The 16611-nt window shown below is 40.6% G+C and overlaps 2 protein-coding genes across 4 annotated transcripts in view; one reads left to right on the plus strand and one right to left on the minus strand.

The window, feature by feature from the left end:
• LOC124262687 (zinc finger protein GLI4-like) overlaps window positions 1–8102 on the plus strand; it is a 124968-nt gene extending 116866 nt beyond the window's left edge. For all 3 annotated transcript variants that reach the window (XM_046697202.1, XM_046697201.1, XM_046697203.1), the window contains 2 exons: window positions 1889–1984; window positions 2178–8102. In XM_046697202.1, the coding sequence (XP_046553158.1) occupies window positions 1889–1984; window positions 2178–4414 (2333 nt within the window). In that variant the 3' untranslated portion in view covers window positions 4415–8102. The remainder of the gene's footprint in view (window positions 1–1888; window positions 1985–2177) is intronic.
• Window positions 8103–9736: 1634 nt separating this feature from the next.
• LOC124262688 lies at window positions 9737–14212 on the minus strand. Its single transcript, XM_046697205.1, has 4 exons — window positions 14098–14212; window positions 13676–13981; window positions 12602–12783; window positions 9737–12374 (listed from the first exon to the last, which is right to left on the minus strand). The coding sequence occupies exons 3-4, from the start codon at window positions 12728–12730 to the stop codon at window positions 11883–11885; spliced, it is 621 nt and encodes a 206-aa protein (XP_046553161.1). The 5' UTR covers window positions 12731–12783; window positions 13676–13981; window positions 14098–14212; the 3' UTR covers window positions 9737–11882.
• Window positions 14213–16611: the final 2399 nt, after the last annotated feature.

A 16611-nucleotide genomic window follows, 5' to 3' on the forward strand; every position in this document is an offset into this window, starting at 1 on the left:
ATGCCTCCAATAAGTCCCAGTAAGTACTCTCGGATGCCTCCAATAAGTCCCAGTAAGTACAACTCCCAGCTGCCTCGGATGCCTCCAATAAGTCCCAGTAAGTACTCTCGGATGCCTCCAATATGTCCCAGTAAGTACTCTGATGCCTCCAATAAGTCCCAGTAAGTACTCTCGGATGCCTCCAATATGTCCCAGTAAGTACTCTCGGCTGCCTCCAATAAGTCCCAGTAAGTACTCTCAAAAGGTCCCAGGTATGCCTCCAATAAGTCCCAGTAAGTACTCTCGGCTGCCTCCAATAAGTCCCAGTAAGTACTCTCGGCTGCCTCCAATAAGTCCCAGTAAGTACTCTCGGCTGCCTCCAATATGTCCCAGTAAGTCCCGGCTGCCTCCCAATACTCTCGGCTGCCTCCCAGTAAGTACTCGGCTGCCTCCAATAAGTAAGTCCCCCAGTCCAATAAGTCCCAGTAAGTACTCTTGGCTGCCTCCAATAAGTCCCAGTAAGTACTCTCGGCTGCCTCCAATATCCAAAAGTCCCAGTAAGTACTCTCAATAAGTCCCAGTAAGTACTCTCGGCTGCCTCCAATAAGTCCCAGTAAGTACTCTTGGCTGCCTCCAATAAGTCCCAGTAAGTACTCCCGTATGCCTCCAATAAGTCCCAGTAAGTACTCTCGGCTGCCTCCAATAAGTCCCAGTAAGTACTCTCGGCTGCCTCCAATAAGTCCCAGTAAGTACTCTCGGATGTCTCCAAAATGTCCCAGTAAGTACTCTCGGCTGCCTCCAATAAGTCCCAGTAAGTACTCTCGGCTGCCTCCAATAAGTCCCAGTAAGTACTCTCGGCTGCCTCAATAAGTCCCAGTAAGTACTCAATAAGTCAGCTGCTGCCTCCAATAAGTCCAATATGTCCCAGTAAGTACTCTCGGCTGCCTCTCCAATAGGTCCCAGTAAGTACTCTGGCTGCCTCCAATATGTCCCAAGTACTCTCGGATGCCTCTCCAAAAAGTCCCAGTAAGTAGCCTCCAATGTCCCTCCAATAAGTCCCAGTAAGTACTCTCAGGCTGCCTCCAATAAGTCCCAGTAAGTACTCTCGGCTGCCTCCAATATGTCCCAGTAAGTACTCTCGGCTGCCTCCAATAAGTCCCAGTAAGTACTCTCGGCTGCCTCCAATAAGTCCCAGTAAGTACTCTCGGCTGCCTCCAATAAGTCCCAGTAAGTACTCTTGGCTGCCTCCAATAAGTCCCAGTAAGTACTCTCCCAGTAAACTCTTGGCTGTCCAATAAGTCCCAGTAAGTACTCTCGGCTGCCTCCAATAAGTCCCAGTCCTGCCAGTAAGTACTCTCGCTGCCTCCAATAAGTCCCAGTAAGTACTCTTGGCTGCCTCCAATAAGTCCCAGTAAGTACTCTCGGCTGCCTCCAATAAGTCCCAGTAAGTACTCTTGGCTGCCTCCAATAAGTCCCAGTAAGTACTCTCGGCTGCCTCCAATAAGTCCCAGTAAGTCCCAGTAAGTACTCTCGGCTGCCTCCAATAAGTCCCAGTAAGTACTTCCGTCCGCCTCCAATAAGTCCCAGTAAGTACTCTCGGCTGCCTCCAATAAGTCCCAGTAAGTACTCTTGGCTGCCTCCAATAAGTCCCAGTAAGTACTCTCGGCTGCTCTGTGTCATATCTGTCTCCTAAGATGGGCCAATCAGCTTGCTTATTTGCTGCTAGCAATATTAGGTGGGATTGGGCCATGGTTCGAATCTCAGCTTGGGGAATAGTCATCACTATAAGACATAGGTTATTAGGCAGTGCTTAATGCATAGGAGCTTCCTACAAGCATGTTCTTGCTCAAAGATAGCGCAATGTTTCTGTTGTATTGAGGAACTTTAAGAATTACCTGTATTTTTGCAGATGGTCGGCGCTGCAACAACAGTTCAAACGACTTAAATGTCAAGATGACTCAGATTAAAACAAGTCCACCTCATAAACGTATTGCTGATCTCGCAGGTATGATGTGCTTAGAGAAAGCTTTTTTTCAAATTAAATCTGGACCTTGTTAAGTTCATATTTGGATGACTGGTATATTGGCAAATTGTAGTGTAATTTCCTTCAGAATATTCAAATGACACATGTCCATCAGAATCAGTGTAGTGAATACCAAATGATCAGTCCAATTGAATGTCTCATCCTTCTATTGCAGGTCGCACAGAGCTGCAGACGCAGATGATCTATGGTGGTGGTCGCCGTGACAGCAACACCAGCACCCTCAGTTCCTACATGAGCAGCATGAGGTCGGACACCAGCCCCTACCCCTTCGGTAGTCAGTTCTCCAGTCGGAGGTCCAGTGAAACGTCGCAGCTCTCATCCAACCGGTTCAGCATCGCCAACTCTCCGTACGAGTACGACATCTCAGGAAATCTGCCCCATCATGCCTCCAGGAGGTCGAGTGAGAGTAGTAATATTGGTAATGTTGCCAACATGATGCAGAAAGCCCATCTAGGGAGCCATCCCAACTTAGTTGTGCAGTCACAACAGATGCCCATCCGAAGTCCTGCCAACAAGTACTGCAATGAGAATATTGCAAGGTTCTTCGCCGCACGGCGGGAGATGGAAGGTGCACGGACCAGCACGCCATGTCGCACGCCACTGCCTCACGAAATTCCCAACAGGGAGATCAGGAGAGCCAGTGACCCTGTGCGGACTGTCGATCACAATTTCCGTGACCTGAAGCGGCTTCAGCGCTACCACAGTTTGAATGTTATGAAGGTTCTTCCAGTTCCGCCCAGTATGAAAAGTCTGCAAGGAAAGTGTGGGTCAAACAACACGTTCCACTCTTCCAGAAGCAGCATCGCTACTGACTACAGTGTCGCTGAGGATGCAGAGTATGGGTCTCCCGGAAACAACATGGAGACGTACAATGAGCAGTCACTGGAAGAGAAGATGCTGGAGGATAATGAGGATATGATAATCCCCGACGACATGCAACGGTTCCTGAACGAACGCTATGCAGGGTATGACCCTCATCCGCCAGACATGGAGCAACGGATGCAAGGGAACTTTCCGTCTCAAAACCACAGTCCCAATAACCAATACTCAAATCAGCAACCCTCGGTGCCACATCCCTATAGCAACAATATGCAAATGCAGTCTGGTTTCTATGACAATCAGGGTATGAACTCTAACATGATGTGTGGGAATAATGGTCAGCAGTTCAACAATGGTGGCCAGTGTGGCCCTGGCATGATGCCAAACATGCAGCAGGGGTGGAACCAGGGTCAGAACTTCAATAACGAGATGCAGAATATGCAAATGAGAAATATGCAAATGCAACATTCTCCTGGAAGTCAGTTATCGCCTCAGGCGATGCAGATGCAAGGCATGAGCCAGCAGAACATGCAACAGGGAAATATGCCACAAGGGGGGATGACCACAATTCCTGAAAATGTTCCGCAGCAAGGAAGAATGGGTAATAATGGTCAAGGAAACAATATGAACCAATGGCCTGTTATGATGAACCAAGGTCAAGGTCAGAATCAAGGTCAAGGCAGCATGCTGCCACCTCAGTCTCCACAGATGTTTGCACCCACACCTCCGAACATGCCCAAAATGCAGATGCAGAATGGGATTCAGATGCAGATGAACATGCGCCAGAAGCCGGAACGAGCCAGACCGCAGGTGCAGGTTCCTCTTATTAGCCAATCACAGATACCACCAAATGCCAAGACAGCTTCACGGCTGCTGAGACAGCAACAGCTGATGCAGCAGCAGCAGCAGCAGAACGGCGCTGGCATTTTCAACAATCTGCAGATGCAGATGCAGCAGGGACCGATGCAGCAGATGCAGAACATGCAAGGGATGCAGCAGAGCTTCCACCAACAGAAGATGTACCCTGGGGACAACATGGGCAACGGCATGAACACCAACATGAACGGCAACATGACACCCAACGTAGTGAACAGCATGCCACCCCCACCTGCTCCCCAACCACTACCACCAACACAGCAACCATTTCCCCAACAACCTGTACCACCCATGTTTCCCCATCCCCCCAGCAGTAACACCCCCTCGGGTACCCCCCAGAACAACCGGCCCAGCTGCCAGATCCAACAGCCACACGGCCCCTTCCCCAACCAGCTTGAAATGTCGCCAGGGTGCAACCAGGTGACGAGCAGCACCGACCCCGCCGAGACCACGGCGCCACCGATTGAAGATTTCATGGACAACTTAACATCAATATCAACTGAAAATCTCATAGACAATATAAGCTCAATATCACAAGAAAATATATTCAGTCCAACAGCAGCCTCGAACCGGTCAGCGTCTCAGAATTCCTCTCGGTTGAATCCAGTGCTCAATATGAATAACATGGCGGTAAATGATATGAGCTCTGTCTTGACCACACTAGCAGAGGAGAACAAGTATTTGAATATGAAGTAACAGAGACTAGAGTGATGTAGACTTGGATGTTGGTGCACATATGGAACATTGTGAAATGTTATATGTTTTTCCTTTTTATCTTGCATTTATTGTGGCATTATGGGTGCTAGTGCTTATGGTGCAGCAAGGAGTCGGCCTAGAAGGCATCTTGCTGGACACATTGCAACATTGTTGTGAGTGTGACTTTCAGTGACTTGTGTATGAGACAGCTTGTTCAACATGCAGTGGTGGAATACAGTGTTAATGTAGAATCATATATCATTGTCAGTGGACATATTATGGGTGACATGAATCGTGTACATTTCCCTCAGGTAAGGTTTTGGATGATTCACGATCAGGTGACTAAGATCTTTGGCAATTGATGCTGTAGCGTTTAAATTAAACAATAATTTCGAGTTATCAACCTTTTTTTCTGTGTGGGGTATAATAGCATGGGGCTGTACGTCAACCCTTATACTGACTTATAATGACTTCCAAGACCTGAATGACATGCTCTGGAGAAAAGATTACCCCCATATCTTTTAATACTGATCTGAATACATACAGCAAATAATGCAAAATAAATATGAGATTAATTGGTATTTGTTGAATGATAATGTTGGTTGTCTCAGTTAAATTCCAACAATACTTTTGAAGTATTCTTTAATACCATAACAGTTTTGGTGATATTGTTATATCTGTAGATATACACAGGCAGGGTTTTAATGCAATCGTTACTCATCTTTGGTGGGTCATCATCTCTCCAGACCCCATACAGCATAATAGGTATGATATTTGTCCATTTTAACATGAATATATTCTAAATATATTCGTTCAGACTGCATGCCAAAAGATTGGTTTTGATCTTAATGGCAAGTGCTTGTGGTAGAAGTTAAACATCATTGTGATAAGGAATTATTCATATCCATGTATACTTTCTTTATTTTTCTCATTTCAAAGCATAATAAGCAAGGTTTTAGTTGTTCTGTTTTTGTATGCATTGTTTGAAATATTTAGAGGTAAACACTTTGAGACCTACATCTCTAAATTAGGAGACATTTCATTACAGTTTTCTGTAATATCTCTGTTTTGTTTTGATATGATTTCATGTCAGAAAGTACAGTTGATTGTTTTTATAACTATCATTGTTTTTAGAGGAAAGAGTGGCATGATCAACGTTCCATATCGTCCTGAAGTGCTGATCTCCGTAATATTTGCATAATTAGTTAAGAGGAGAATTTTACTTTACTGCAGAGATCAGTATGAGCTTGAAGTGCTTAGCAATGCATTCCGTTAACTGAAATTAACCATCAACCATCACGGAACATTTAAGAAGTTTCTCTAGAACGTTATCACAGAAAACACCTCATAATAATTCTAAGGTGAACAAATACATGTTACCACTGTGAAAAGAACATTGTTTTGAGGTAAAATCAAGTGCTTATGAATAGTTTTCTGAATGTTGTTTTGTTTTAGAGTATGCTTGTTTGTACAGATTTGTCCATATCATGTTTAAGAATGTATACATCTTTTTTAAGAAAAAGTATTTGCAAATTTTATTATGAAGATTTTGATATTTTATAGCATCATTGTGGTACTGAAACAAAGTTTTTGTGAAGAATTGAGGTATTGTTCTCTCAAAATGAAGTGACAGATTTGACCCACAAGGCTGCTGAATGTTTGCCATATAGTTGTGCTGATCTTCAGATTAGCAAAATAGAAGTTTAAGGAATGAAATATTATTGACATCAGGCATTTTTTATGAATTTCACTATTATTTGAGTGAAATATTTTCCTCACTAAAGAAAAAGAAATAAAATTTTAAGTAGTACTGTCCAAAATAATGTTTTGTGACTGGCAGGTTGCCTAATAGTCCAAGGGAGGCAATTCTGTTTCTGTTAGTGAATTACCTCCCTTTGGTCTTTTAACGTTAGATCAACAATTTTCATATGAAACAGCTGTTACATAATTAGTAACATGTTTCACTTATCTTGTGTTTTTCATGAGAAATCCATTAATTTGAAGTCTGTCTCAGTTTGAAAATTCAGCCAAGAAGTATGAGGTTGTAAACAGTGAAACATTTCACAACTTGGTAGTGTCGGAAATAAGGAAGACATTTCAGTATTTGTTTTATATAGGATTAAATAAAGGCGTCATATGTATTCAAAATCATTTTTCATTCTAGAATGTAAGATCCTGTGGTTCTCATCTAGGCAAACTGGATGCAATTATTTGGCACCTTTCCGACACTACTTTCACATATTGTCAAATGTTTTACATACACGTGAATAAAGGTATATATGTATTTTTGTCACAAAGGCAACTTGCTCTGCACATAGATGCCTGCAGTTTGTGAGACAAACAAAAACATGGCTAGATCAGCCCCTTCTGCTGCGAGATTAACATTTTCCCACAGTACCTAACAGTAAAGTAAAGAGGGATTGCCCAAAAATATAAAAAAAGTGGAAAAGAAGTAATTCAGGAACTAAGCAATAAAAATATGTCTTTGTTTTATCAAACAGATGCCTAAGAATGATTTTTGTATATATGTCAAAATGATCAGTGTACTTAAAAGATGGCACAGTTCCCATGCTGCTCAGAATATGTAAAGGAAATACCTAATTTTTCTCTTTATCTTTCACATACTTGTTATGAATTAGCTGAAATATGATCAGCCATGGAGACCATCAGCGCAGCTGTCTGTACTCAACAATAACACTTGTTATATGGATGTACATTGCTGCAATGACAGTGATTGGCAATTTGGGTATCTGATATATTCGTCTTCACTGACTCTCCATAGAAGTACTGATTTGGTCCATTGTACTAGGGAAGTAATATGTTATATTATAATGATTAGGTACAATTTATGAAGAAAACCCATTATAACAATAATTTCTTCTGCTGAAAAGATATTTGTCTCAAAGTGATGATCTTATTAATTTTACTCACTGTACAATGTTGATTATTCTGACCGCAATTGAGTTACCTTTGAATTTCATCACATATCCTTGTGCTCTGAAATCTGTAAATATTCTATCCGGTGTTTTGGTAAGAGGGGATGATCTGCTAGCTATAACTGCATGTTTGGTTGCCATAATCATAGAGGACTGACTGGAAAATGATGCATTTGAGTTGTCTCCCTTAACTGACAGAATCAGATCATTAAAAGGCTGAACTCAGGAATTTGGGTAAAGTGAATGTACAGATCTCAATTGCTATAAATGTGTTCAATGCAAATAAGTGCTATTAATATAAAACAGTGGATGAATATGTCCTGTTTTAGACCTTGCTTAACCCACAGCATAATTGAGATTGTGTTGAATACTTCTGTATCAACAGAAAGCGTATAGATTCAAACCAAACTATCCTTGAAGGGAGATAACTCCGCTTACGTTACATACTCATGAATGTCCATATAGAGTGGACACATTGCCCTCATCACATTGTTGTTGAACAACTATGCATAATATAATAGAAGCATACTACATATATCATTGATGTCGGACATAGAAGAGAGAGTATGTGTAGCACGGTAGTGACGTCATGCCATGTTGGAAATATATTTCATACTCTGTGCATTGTACATTTTGTATGATACACCTATTTTTCTAACCCCTAGAATCAAGCCACATCTGGTGCCTGTAACTCATGTCATTTTTTGTAGACAGTGATAGGATGTAAATAAAAAAGTGCTTGTTAAACAAGACAATTGGATTTTGTTGTGTGTGAAATTGTACAAGGACTAAGGATTTATACCTGAACATACACACAAGTATCACAAGCCACATCGTGAAGTGAACAACGTACTTCTTATGACGGCAGTCAGAAAATGGTTGGGTTCAGACCAGACATTCCAATCACTGACATTGATCTACATATTTTGGATATGCTGACATGCATCATATCCTGTTACTCACCTTTCACAAAAGCATTGGTTGCTGAAGACCAGTAAATGAGCAGGGTTTGATATGTAAGGCATAAAGACTGGTGAGAGAGGGGTGGCCAGCTGTATCAGGAACTGTAAAACTTTTTAAGTTTACAGACTGAGTGTTTTGAAAAGTTATGGTTAAATCACAGAATATCTGCTTAGTGAGGGAAAAAAGCTGAAGGGCACTGTCCAGGGCAATATATACCATGTTCTCCTTTGAGTGGCATTTAGAAGTGGGGGTTCTTTGTTACCATAGGAGTGATGTTTCTGTGTAGGTTCGAACACATTTTTAGAAAGTGATGTACAGAGCATGGATTAAAAGGCATATATACAAACAAAGAAGTGCTTTTGTAGTTGAGTTAATTAGGGTAAAAACAGCTCATCATATAGTTTTATATATGCGAAGCACACATACTTTTACCAATATTCTAGCAAAAACTGGACTTCAGACATTGTACATATGTGGGGAATTAACCAAACACCTTGGAAAGCTTTAAATACAAAGCTACAAGGCGATCCCTCTGCCTCAGTCAGATAGTGTACATCGCTACAAGGCGACCCCTCTGCCTCAGTCAGATAGTGTACATCGCTACAAGGCGACCCCTCTGCCTCAGTCAGATAGTGTACATTGCTACAAGGCGATCCCACTGCCTCAGTCAGATAGTGTACATCGCTACAAGGCGACCCCTCTGCCTCAGTCAGATAGTGTACATTGCTACAAAGCTCCCACTGCCTCAGTCAGATACTGGCGCCACTGACCCCTCTGCCTCAGTCAGGTAGTGTACATCGCTACAAGGCACCCTCTGCCTCAGTCAGTCAGTGTACAGTGTACAAGGCACCCTCTGCCTCAGTCAGATAGTGTACATCGCTAAGGCGACCCCTCTGCCTCAGTCAGGTAGTGTACATCGCTACAAGGCACCCTCTGCCTCAGTCAGATAGTGTACATCGCTACAAAGGCGACACCCTCTGCCTCAGTCAGGTAGTGTACATCGCTACAAGGCCACCGCTTCTGCCTCAGTCAGGTAGTGTACATCGGCTACAAGGCATGACCCCACTGCCTCAGTCAGATTGTGTACATCGCTACAAGGCGACCCCTCTGCCTCAGTCAGGTAGTGTACATCGCTACAAGGCGACCCCTCTGCCTCAGTCAGATAGTGTACATCGCTACAAGGCGACCCCTCTGCCTCAGTCAGGTAGTGTACATCGCTACAAGGCCACCGCTCTGCCTCAGTCAGGTAGTGTACATCGCTACAAGGCGACCCCACTGCCTCAGTCACATTGTGTACATCGCTACAAGGCGACCCCACTGCCTCAGTCAGGTAGTGTACATCGCTACAAGGCGACCCCACTGCCTCGGTCAGTTACCATATATCCTCTGCTTCTAAAGGTCTATATAGAACACAAGCCATCAATACAATATCTTCAGTTTATTTACCAGTAAAAAAAGGTCTGTCAACAGCATCCTACTGAGACTTCTCGTCAGTCAACAGTACATAAAAATTAACATACACCTTGAAAATATATAAATAGCATCAATGATGAAAAAAACAATATTGCATTATTTTCCAAGATGATGATGAAAATGAAAGACAGATTTACAAATACAATGAATTATGGGAGCAAATATTAAATCTTTCCTCATAGCATGTTTCTGGCAAACAAATCCATAAGGCACCTTTAACTGATAGGCCTCCTGAAAATACAAATATTGCTGGAATTGCTCATCCAGACATAAATAACCCACTCTTTCCCCATGTAGAAAAGATTGAAACAGTGATAAAACATCAACAAACTGACGCAAGATCTCGCAAAAGTTCACACATCTCTTTAAGTTTGCATCCATTTTTCTCAACTTCATACAATCAAAAACCCGTCATATCCACACAAGTTCACAGTGAACTTTTAATCTATATTTATCCCTGATTTATTTCCTTTCAAAATGCCTATAAGTTCAATGATATATGGACCACTTGTGGCGTATACATATAGCATCAGAACATTAAGAGATCTGTGGCTCTTAATGTAAGAGCATGAATGTTCTTCTGTGTATATCCAGGGATTTATCTAGGATATCAAAGAAAATGCACAATATCAGCTCAGCTGGGTAAACAATACCATTTTACTTAAAATTGGGGGTGTTATATTTCCAAGTTTTCTAAACACTATATTCTGACATTGCATCTCAAGCAATATGAATATTAGTTCCATTATCAGTAAAATACATGTCAACTTGACCAAGCCATCACATCATAACACAGGTTATAACATCATATGGAAAAGTTATAATTTCCTCTTGAGAATTTTGTTTGACATTTATTACATTTGCATGCCCTAACCTGAATATCTGTCTTTGATCAGGTCTAGATAAATCCCTTTTAATGCCATCAATGTGTGAATATTGTACAAGACAAAGAGTCACGTTGACACTTGTCACATCATTCCCTGACACATATTGATAAATTCTGTTTCAACGGTTAACCCTTTAAGGTAAATATAGTCAGTAATGGATAATGGCATGGTTGACACACATACAAATACAAAACATCATTCATATTGGCACAATAACACATCAAGAAAAATATTACTCTCTGCCATTTTAAATGTTTTGGTTTTTTGTTTCGCATTTGTACACAATGTACTTTTTGTCTATGAAGTGATTCAGTAGTGTCAGTAGACACACTGATACATCTGTATGAAACACTGTACATTAGTAACATGTTTCACACAATCAACATGATTAATGCATGGAATATAAATCAACAACACAACTCCTGAGAGTTACTATCCCCATGAGTTTAGTCTCAAAAAGAGATTAAGGGGCATTTTTTTATCAGAATGACATCCCATCAACATAAAGTCTTATGAAGAGATTAAGGGGTGTACATTTTCCTTCCAATGACGTCCCACCAACATAAAGTCTTATGAAGAGATTAAGAGATGTACATTCTTTTTTTCAATTCTAACATTCAAGCAACATGACTTTATTTAACATATGTTCAGTCAATGGTGTTTCAGTTCATCATGATAGAAATCCAGTAATACTAAAGGAATATCCTCTCCATGGAAACCTTCAATTGATTTCATAACCCCTGGTCTAAAAAGACTTTCTAAAATATCTAGGTAAAGTTTCAAACAAATCATTTTATTTTATTTCCTTCAAATGTGACTAAATAATTTCCTTTTGACATTTAAAACAAACTAATTTAAAACAATCATATTTTGAAAATGCATTTCTTATAGTGTTATCAACATCAATGTTAAAACACTCAGATATTCAAATCTGAATACGTTATTACTAGAAGGTGTAATTTAGACCAGTTTTGTCTTAATCAGTCTACCACTGCAAACTGCCCATACAGAAGCAGTGGCAATTTCCTTCAGTAGTACGGATTTCAAATAAATTCAAACAAGTAACTACTCTAACATAGAAACATTTATGTTTCCTCTTTAAATGATAAATAAACAATGTTCTACATGACTGAGCTGCTACAACAGCCGTTGAGCATTCAGCTGTCAGATAACAATGTAAGTATCATGTACGACGCTTCAAGTCAATGTTTACTTCCCTGACAACTTGGAAACAAGAATGGCTTTCATTTCCTTCGCTAATTTCTCCAAATCCACAATCTTCAATCGGAGTTTCTCATTATCAACAATAAGTTCATCTGCTTGGGATTCCATGTCAACAAATTTCTGTTTCCTTATTTCACGTGATCTGCGTGAAGCAACATTGTTCTTGTCGCGGCGTTGACGATACTTCTGTACAAGTGGAACGGGGCTTGTGGACGCAGCAGCGCCAGAAGGTCCCCATTCCTCACTCACACTAGATGAAGTAGACAGCCGAGGACGTTTGCAGACATAGTCATGGTCGGGGGTTGTAGCCACAACCTCTTCCTCCATGCTGACCACATCTACAAATTCCACAACCTCTTCAAACTTGCGCTTCATAGATGGCTCTGCAGTTTCCACCGCAACCTCAACAGGTTTTGTCTTTTCCATTAGTGCATCAATATCTTCTGCAGCTCCATCTACTGGCTCAACAGTTCTATCCTTAAATGTCAAATTGTTTACATAAATTTTAAATAATATCAAAGTTTCAAATGCTTAGGAATAATGAAAAATATCATCAACAGAACAAAACGTCAAAAATCAAAACAGTCAGTCCAAGAACCCTGAGCTAATTGTTTTACCAATTTAAATAATTTGAAAAATAAGTGAATGTTCAAATTTAAATTCCAAAACAAAGCATGTTATTCTAAAACACAAGTGAAACTTACCTCCTCAAGGAAGGTAGAAAGATCCACAAAACTATCAAGACTGGCTTCGGCCAGTGGATCGAGATAACTTAGCATCCCTGGGTCAAAGCTGCCCAGCATCAATGCATTGTTACCGTTGTCGATCGACATCAATAGGTCATCAGCTGACGGCTTTAAGTTGAACTTCAAGTCATCAGCTGGCCCTGAAAAGAAGAAATACATATGAAGAGATTTCCAATGGGAGGTTAACCTCAAGCATCAAGACAAATCTAGAATATTGTGGGAAAAAATAATTTAACAAGCACTGTTCTTACAGAAAAGATCACCAAAATGTTATAACTTTAGTAATTGAGCTGGCGTCTTTTAAATAATAATCAAATTGTTGACATTTTTCAAAGTGAAAAATATTAATGAAGATATCAATAAAAGGTAAATATAAATATGAAAAAATAATAATTAAGTAACTATTACAAGGCCACTTATTATCAATAAATTCTTTCAAACAAAATACCCGTTGGGGCTGACGTATTATAAACGCACCTGTCCAATATTGTGATGAAATGTTGTTGGGTAAGTGGATGCCAAATAAACGTAAAATTTCATCTCAAGAAGCCTACTCTCCACTAACTCTATCTTTCCTAGACATACGAGAGGTTTGTCAGTTTTGATTTGCCCGCGACTTTATATTATCAGCTACTTGCACAACTGATCCCAGTATGACGAAATTCTGGGAAATAGAGGCACAATCTTTGCTGAACGGGCAAGTACTGCCCTATTTATGGAAACATACGTTGTTGTCACGTGATCGCTAAGAAACAGCGACAAACACTTGTCACGTGACAGGGCGGTTAACCGGCCAAGGCAGCCTCGGGTCGATTAACCGTACCTACCATGTTTGTTTACCCAAATCGATCCAAACGAACTGTATGATCGCATTTAACCGATGTTTCTTCCCAAACTACACAAACCTACATACTTCAGTTTACGGTCGTTTGCGTAGAATACCATTTACAAATTCTGACATTTTTCACCGATATGATCTTCAGGAAATTGGTTTAACGCTGAACATTTTGAGACATTAAATTAGACTCTCACCTTCGTTAAATAGGCCACTTGTCTTCTGTACCGAACGTGCGGAAGTGCTGGATTTCGTTAGCTTTCCTGGTAGAATCACCCTCGAGATCCAGCCAGTCAACTAACTCATCCAGCGTGTCGGGAATAAACTCAGAGCCGGTTGGGACAAACACCGAACTTTCCTCTCCCTGCATCGTTGCAATGGTGTCAGCCGACTTTAGAAACGTGTCCAGTTTGTTGAAGTCGTTGGTTGACGACGTTGATGTGTCGGAGAATAAACCGCTTTCCAGGATGAATAACCTGCGCGTAGCTGCCTTCTGTGGCGCTCTGGGGAGTTAAAAACACATGACATTTTATGATTATATAATAAAATGTGTCGAGAAAACTGTTATTGAAATTAATGGGATTTAAAACGTAGATTTATTCGTTATTTTTCAGCATACCTTCTGTCCTTCGGTCCCTGTCCCACCTCTTAGCTCAAATTCAATCTACTATGGAACTTCCCGACCGGCTTGCTGTCTTATGGTGCAATACCACGTCTAAATTTAGAAACTTACACATGGCACAGCCAATCAGAGAGCGAGGATTGGACATGTTCCGCTATTTTTAACCTAAATAATGACATCACTTTATATCCCATCATTCCCGGTGTTGTGTTTCTGCGTTTGTTTAGCTTCCGGTCCCTGCGTGAAAACCTGATTACCCAAACACAACCCAGATATAGACCACCTTATCAGATATCTAAGTGGAAACATTGCTGTTTAATACCTGTGAAACAGTGTATCAGAATACGCGCATCCGCCCACGTTGGGGTGTAACATTTCTGCGATTTCTGTCGTGTTTTCCAGGTATAAATAATGAATAATATTCCCCATTCAGAATTATTTGGATGTCGGTATATTTCATCATTCTTTCAAGGAAGGTGAATAGCCTTGATTTTTTTAGAAACAAATGGGGTCATACAGGAACACGGGACGAAATGGCGTTGTGCCAACTCAATAGCTACACAGAGTTGACATAGTTAGATAGGTCCATACACATCCACCTTGACAGGCTATTCAAAGCCAGTCAGGCTTCACATTCCAACCCTCGTCATCAAAGGGGCCGAACATTCAACTTACGTCATTGCACTAAAGTACCTTTGCTAATCACAGTGTTAGTAAATTTGTATAAAAAACAATTCTAAGTGAATTTATTCGTAAAGACATTAGATAATTATGGGACATGTTCATTTGACATAGAGAAATTACATCGCATTACAAATATCACTGATAAAAATAATCTTTTGACACGTTGAATTTTTTGTTTCTGTAAATTTAATTAATTCAAATATTTGTGTCAAATCTATTTGAAATTAGATGGAAATAATCGCCTATGTTATCAGTATCATTACGTTAAAATCCCATACCAGGTATATTTCCTGTCAACGGAATCTCAGTGTTTCATCACGCGCGACCTACATACATACACTTAACCCATTTCGTAGCCGGTGTGCCGTCTAACTACCCAGTCGTCACCACTCGCATCTTTCCGCGACCTTGTCCCGGAATGGAACGAATTGATCAGAATGTTCAACTACCATGTAAGGCAATCCGCGAAGCAAGGGTCGTGTGTGTGTCGCGTTTAACCGCTCGGTGTGTTATGACAACACTGGTACAAGTTAAATAAATATTTCCCCAATCTCGGGCTAAGCCTTGTATATGACCAAGCGATCGCACTACCGCTAACTACTGTATGTAACTTAACAAAAACCTGTACGAATAATTCTATATATCAGAGATTACATTACCAATATATATACATATAAACATACACCGGTGCTTCACTATACACGGTATTGCAGAGCCCCACACGTGTACACATGTAAAGATGGAGCCGGGCAGACAGCGAGAGACAGGCATTTAAATAAATTTGACAGACATGACATCTGTTGTTTTTATACACATAACATTTTTGGGTTTGAAAACTGTACTCTCTCTTATAAAACTATATGCTCTCTCTCTCTCGGTGTACGGATCTTTGCCCACAGGAACTTTGAAGAACAGGAATAATACAACATAATATTAATGATATGATATTATTTATTAAACTACAAAGGAATACCATATAATATAGCACGTTGACTGTTAAAAATAATATCATTGTTCATTGTAATACATTTAACCATTGTTTTTTTCGTTGCTGATAGTTGTTCATGGGCGATCCGGGGGGTGGGGTGTGTGTGTGTCAGGGGGTTCGACCCCCCTCCCCCTTTTGAAAATGACTTAAGACCACATTGAAGATGTTTTTTGTATTTACTGTATTACCCAAATTTACTAGTGTTGAAAATATGTGTTTCATCCGGCGGCCACAACGTTTGAAATCTACGTATCATCTGGCTGTCCGATTTACACACGTTTAAAGGGGTGTTAAAAGGTTTGTCATATATTTAGTACACGTGTAAATGGTTAGTAATGGGTAAATAGAGTGTTACACATCGGGTTCGTTAGCGCGTCCGACCGCGCCATAATGCACTGAGATCATTAGAAACACTTTGCCATATTCAACCTATTCCTTAGCCGACTTCCTAACAAAAGAAAACGCTTGTACATGCTATTTTTACAGAATGTTACAAACGTTGCGACAACGTTGACGCCATTATGTCACGTTTATTGTCATTTTTGTTATGTTAAGCCACATTACAACTGGGTATTACACTTTCTTCTGCTCGGTAGGTTATATCAATTTTAACCCGTGCATTATACTTACTGTATAGTCGAGGCTCTGGGATGTGTTACCAACTATCCCAACATCTGCAGTAGACGATGTCGTGTGTGTACAACCACGTTGTGTCGTGTCAGCTTGTATTTTACTGCATGCTATGTGACATTGCGTTTATATGTAGATCTCCAGCCCCCGGGAAGCTGACTTGAACAAACCCCAGACAGACACGTACATACAGAGACCATATACCGGAA

This window comes from Haliotis rubra, unplaced genomic scaffold (assembly GCF_003918875.1).
Source record: "Haliotis rubra isolate DU_JTF1 unplaced genomic scaffold, ASM391887v1 Scf85, whole genome shotgun sequence".
In the NCBI taxonomy this organism is placed as follows: Eukaryota; Metazoa; Mollusca; class Gastropoda; order Lepetellida; family Haliotidae; genus Haliotis; species Haliotis rubra.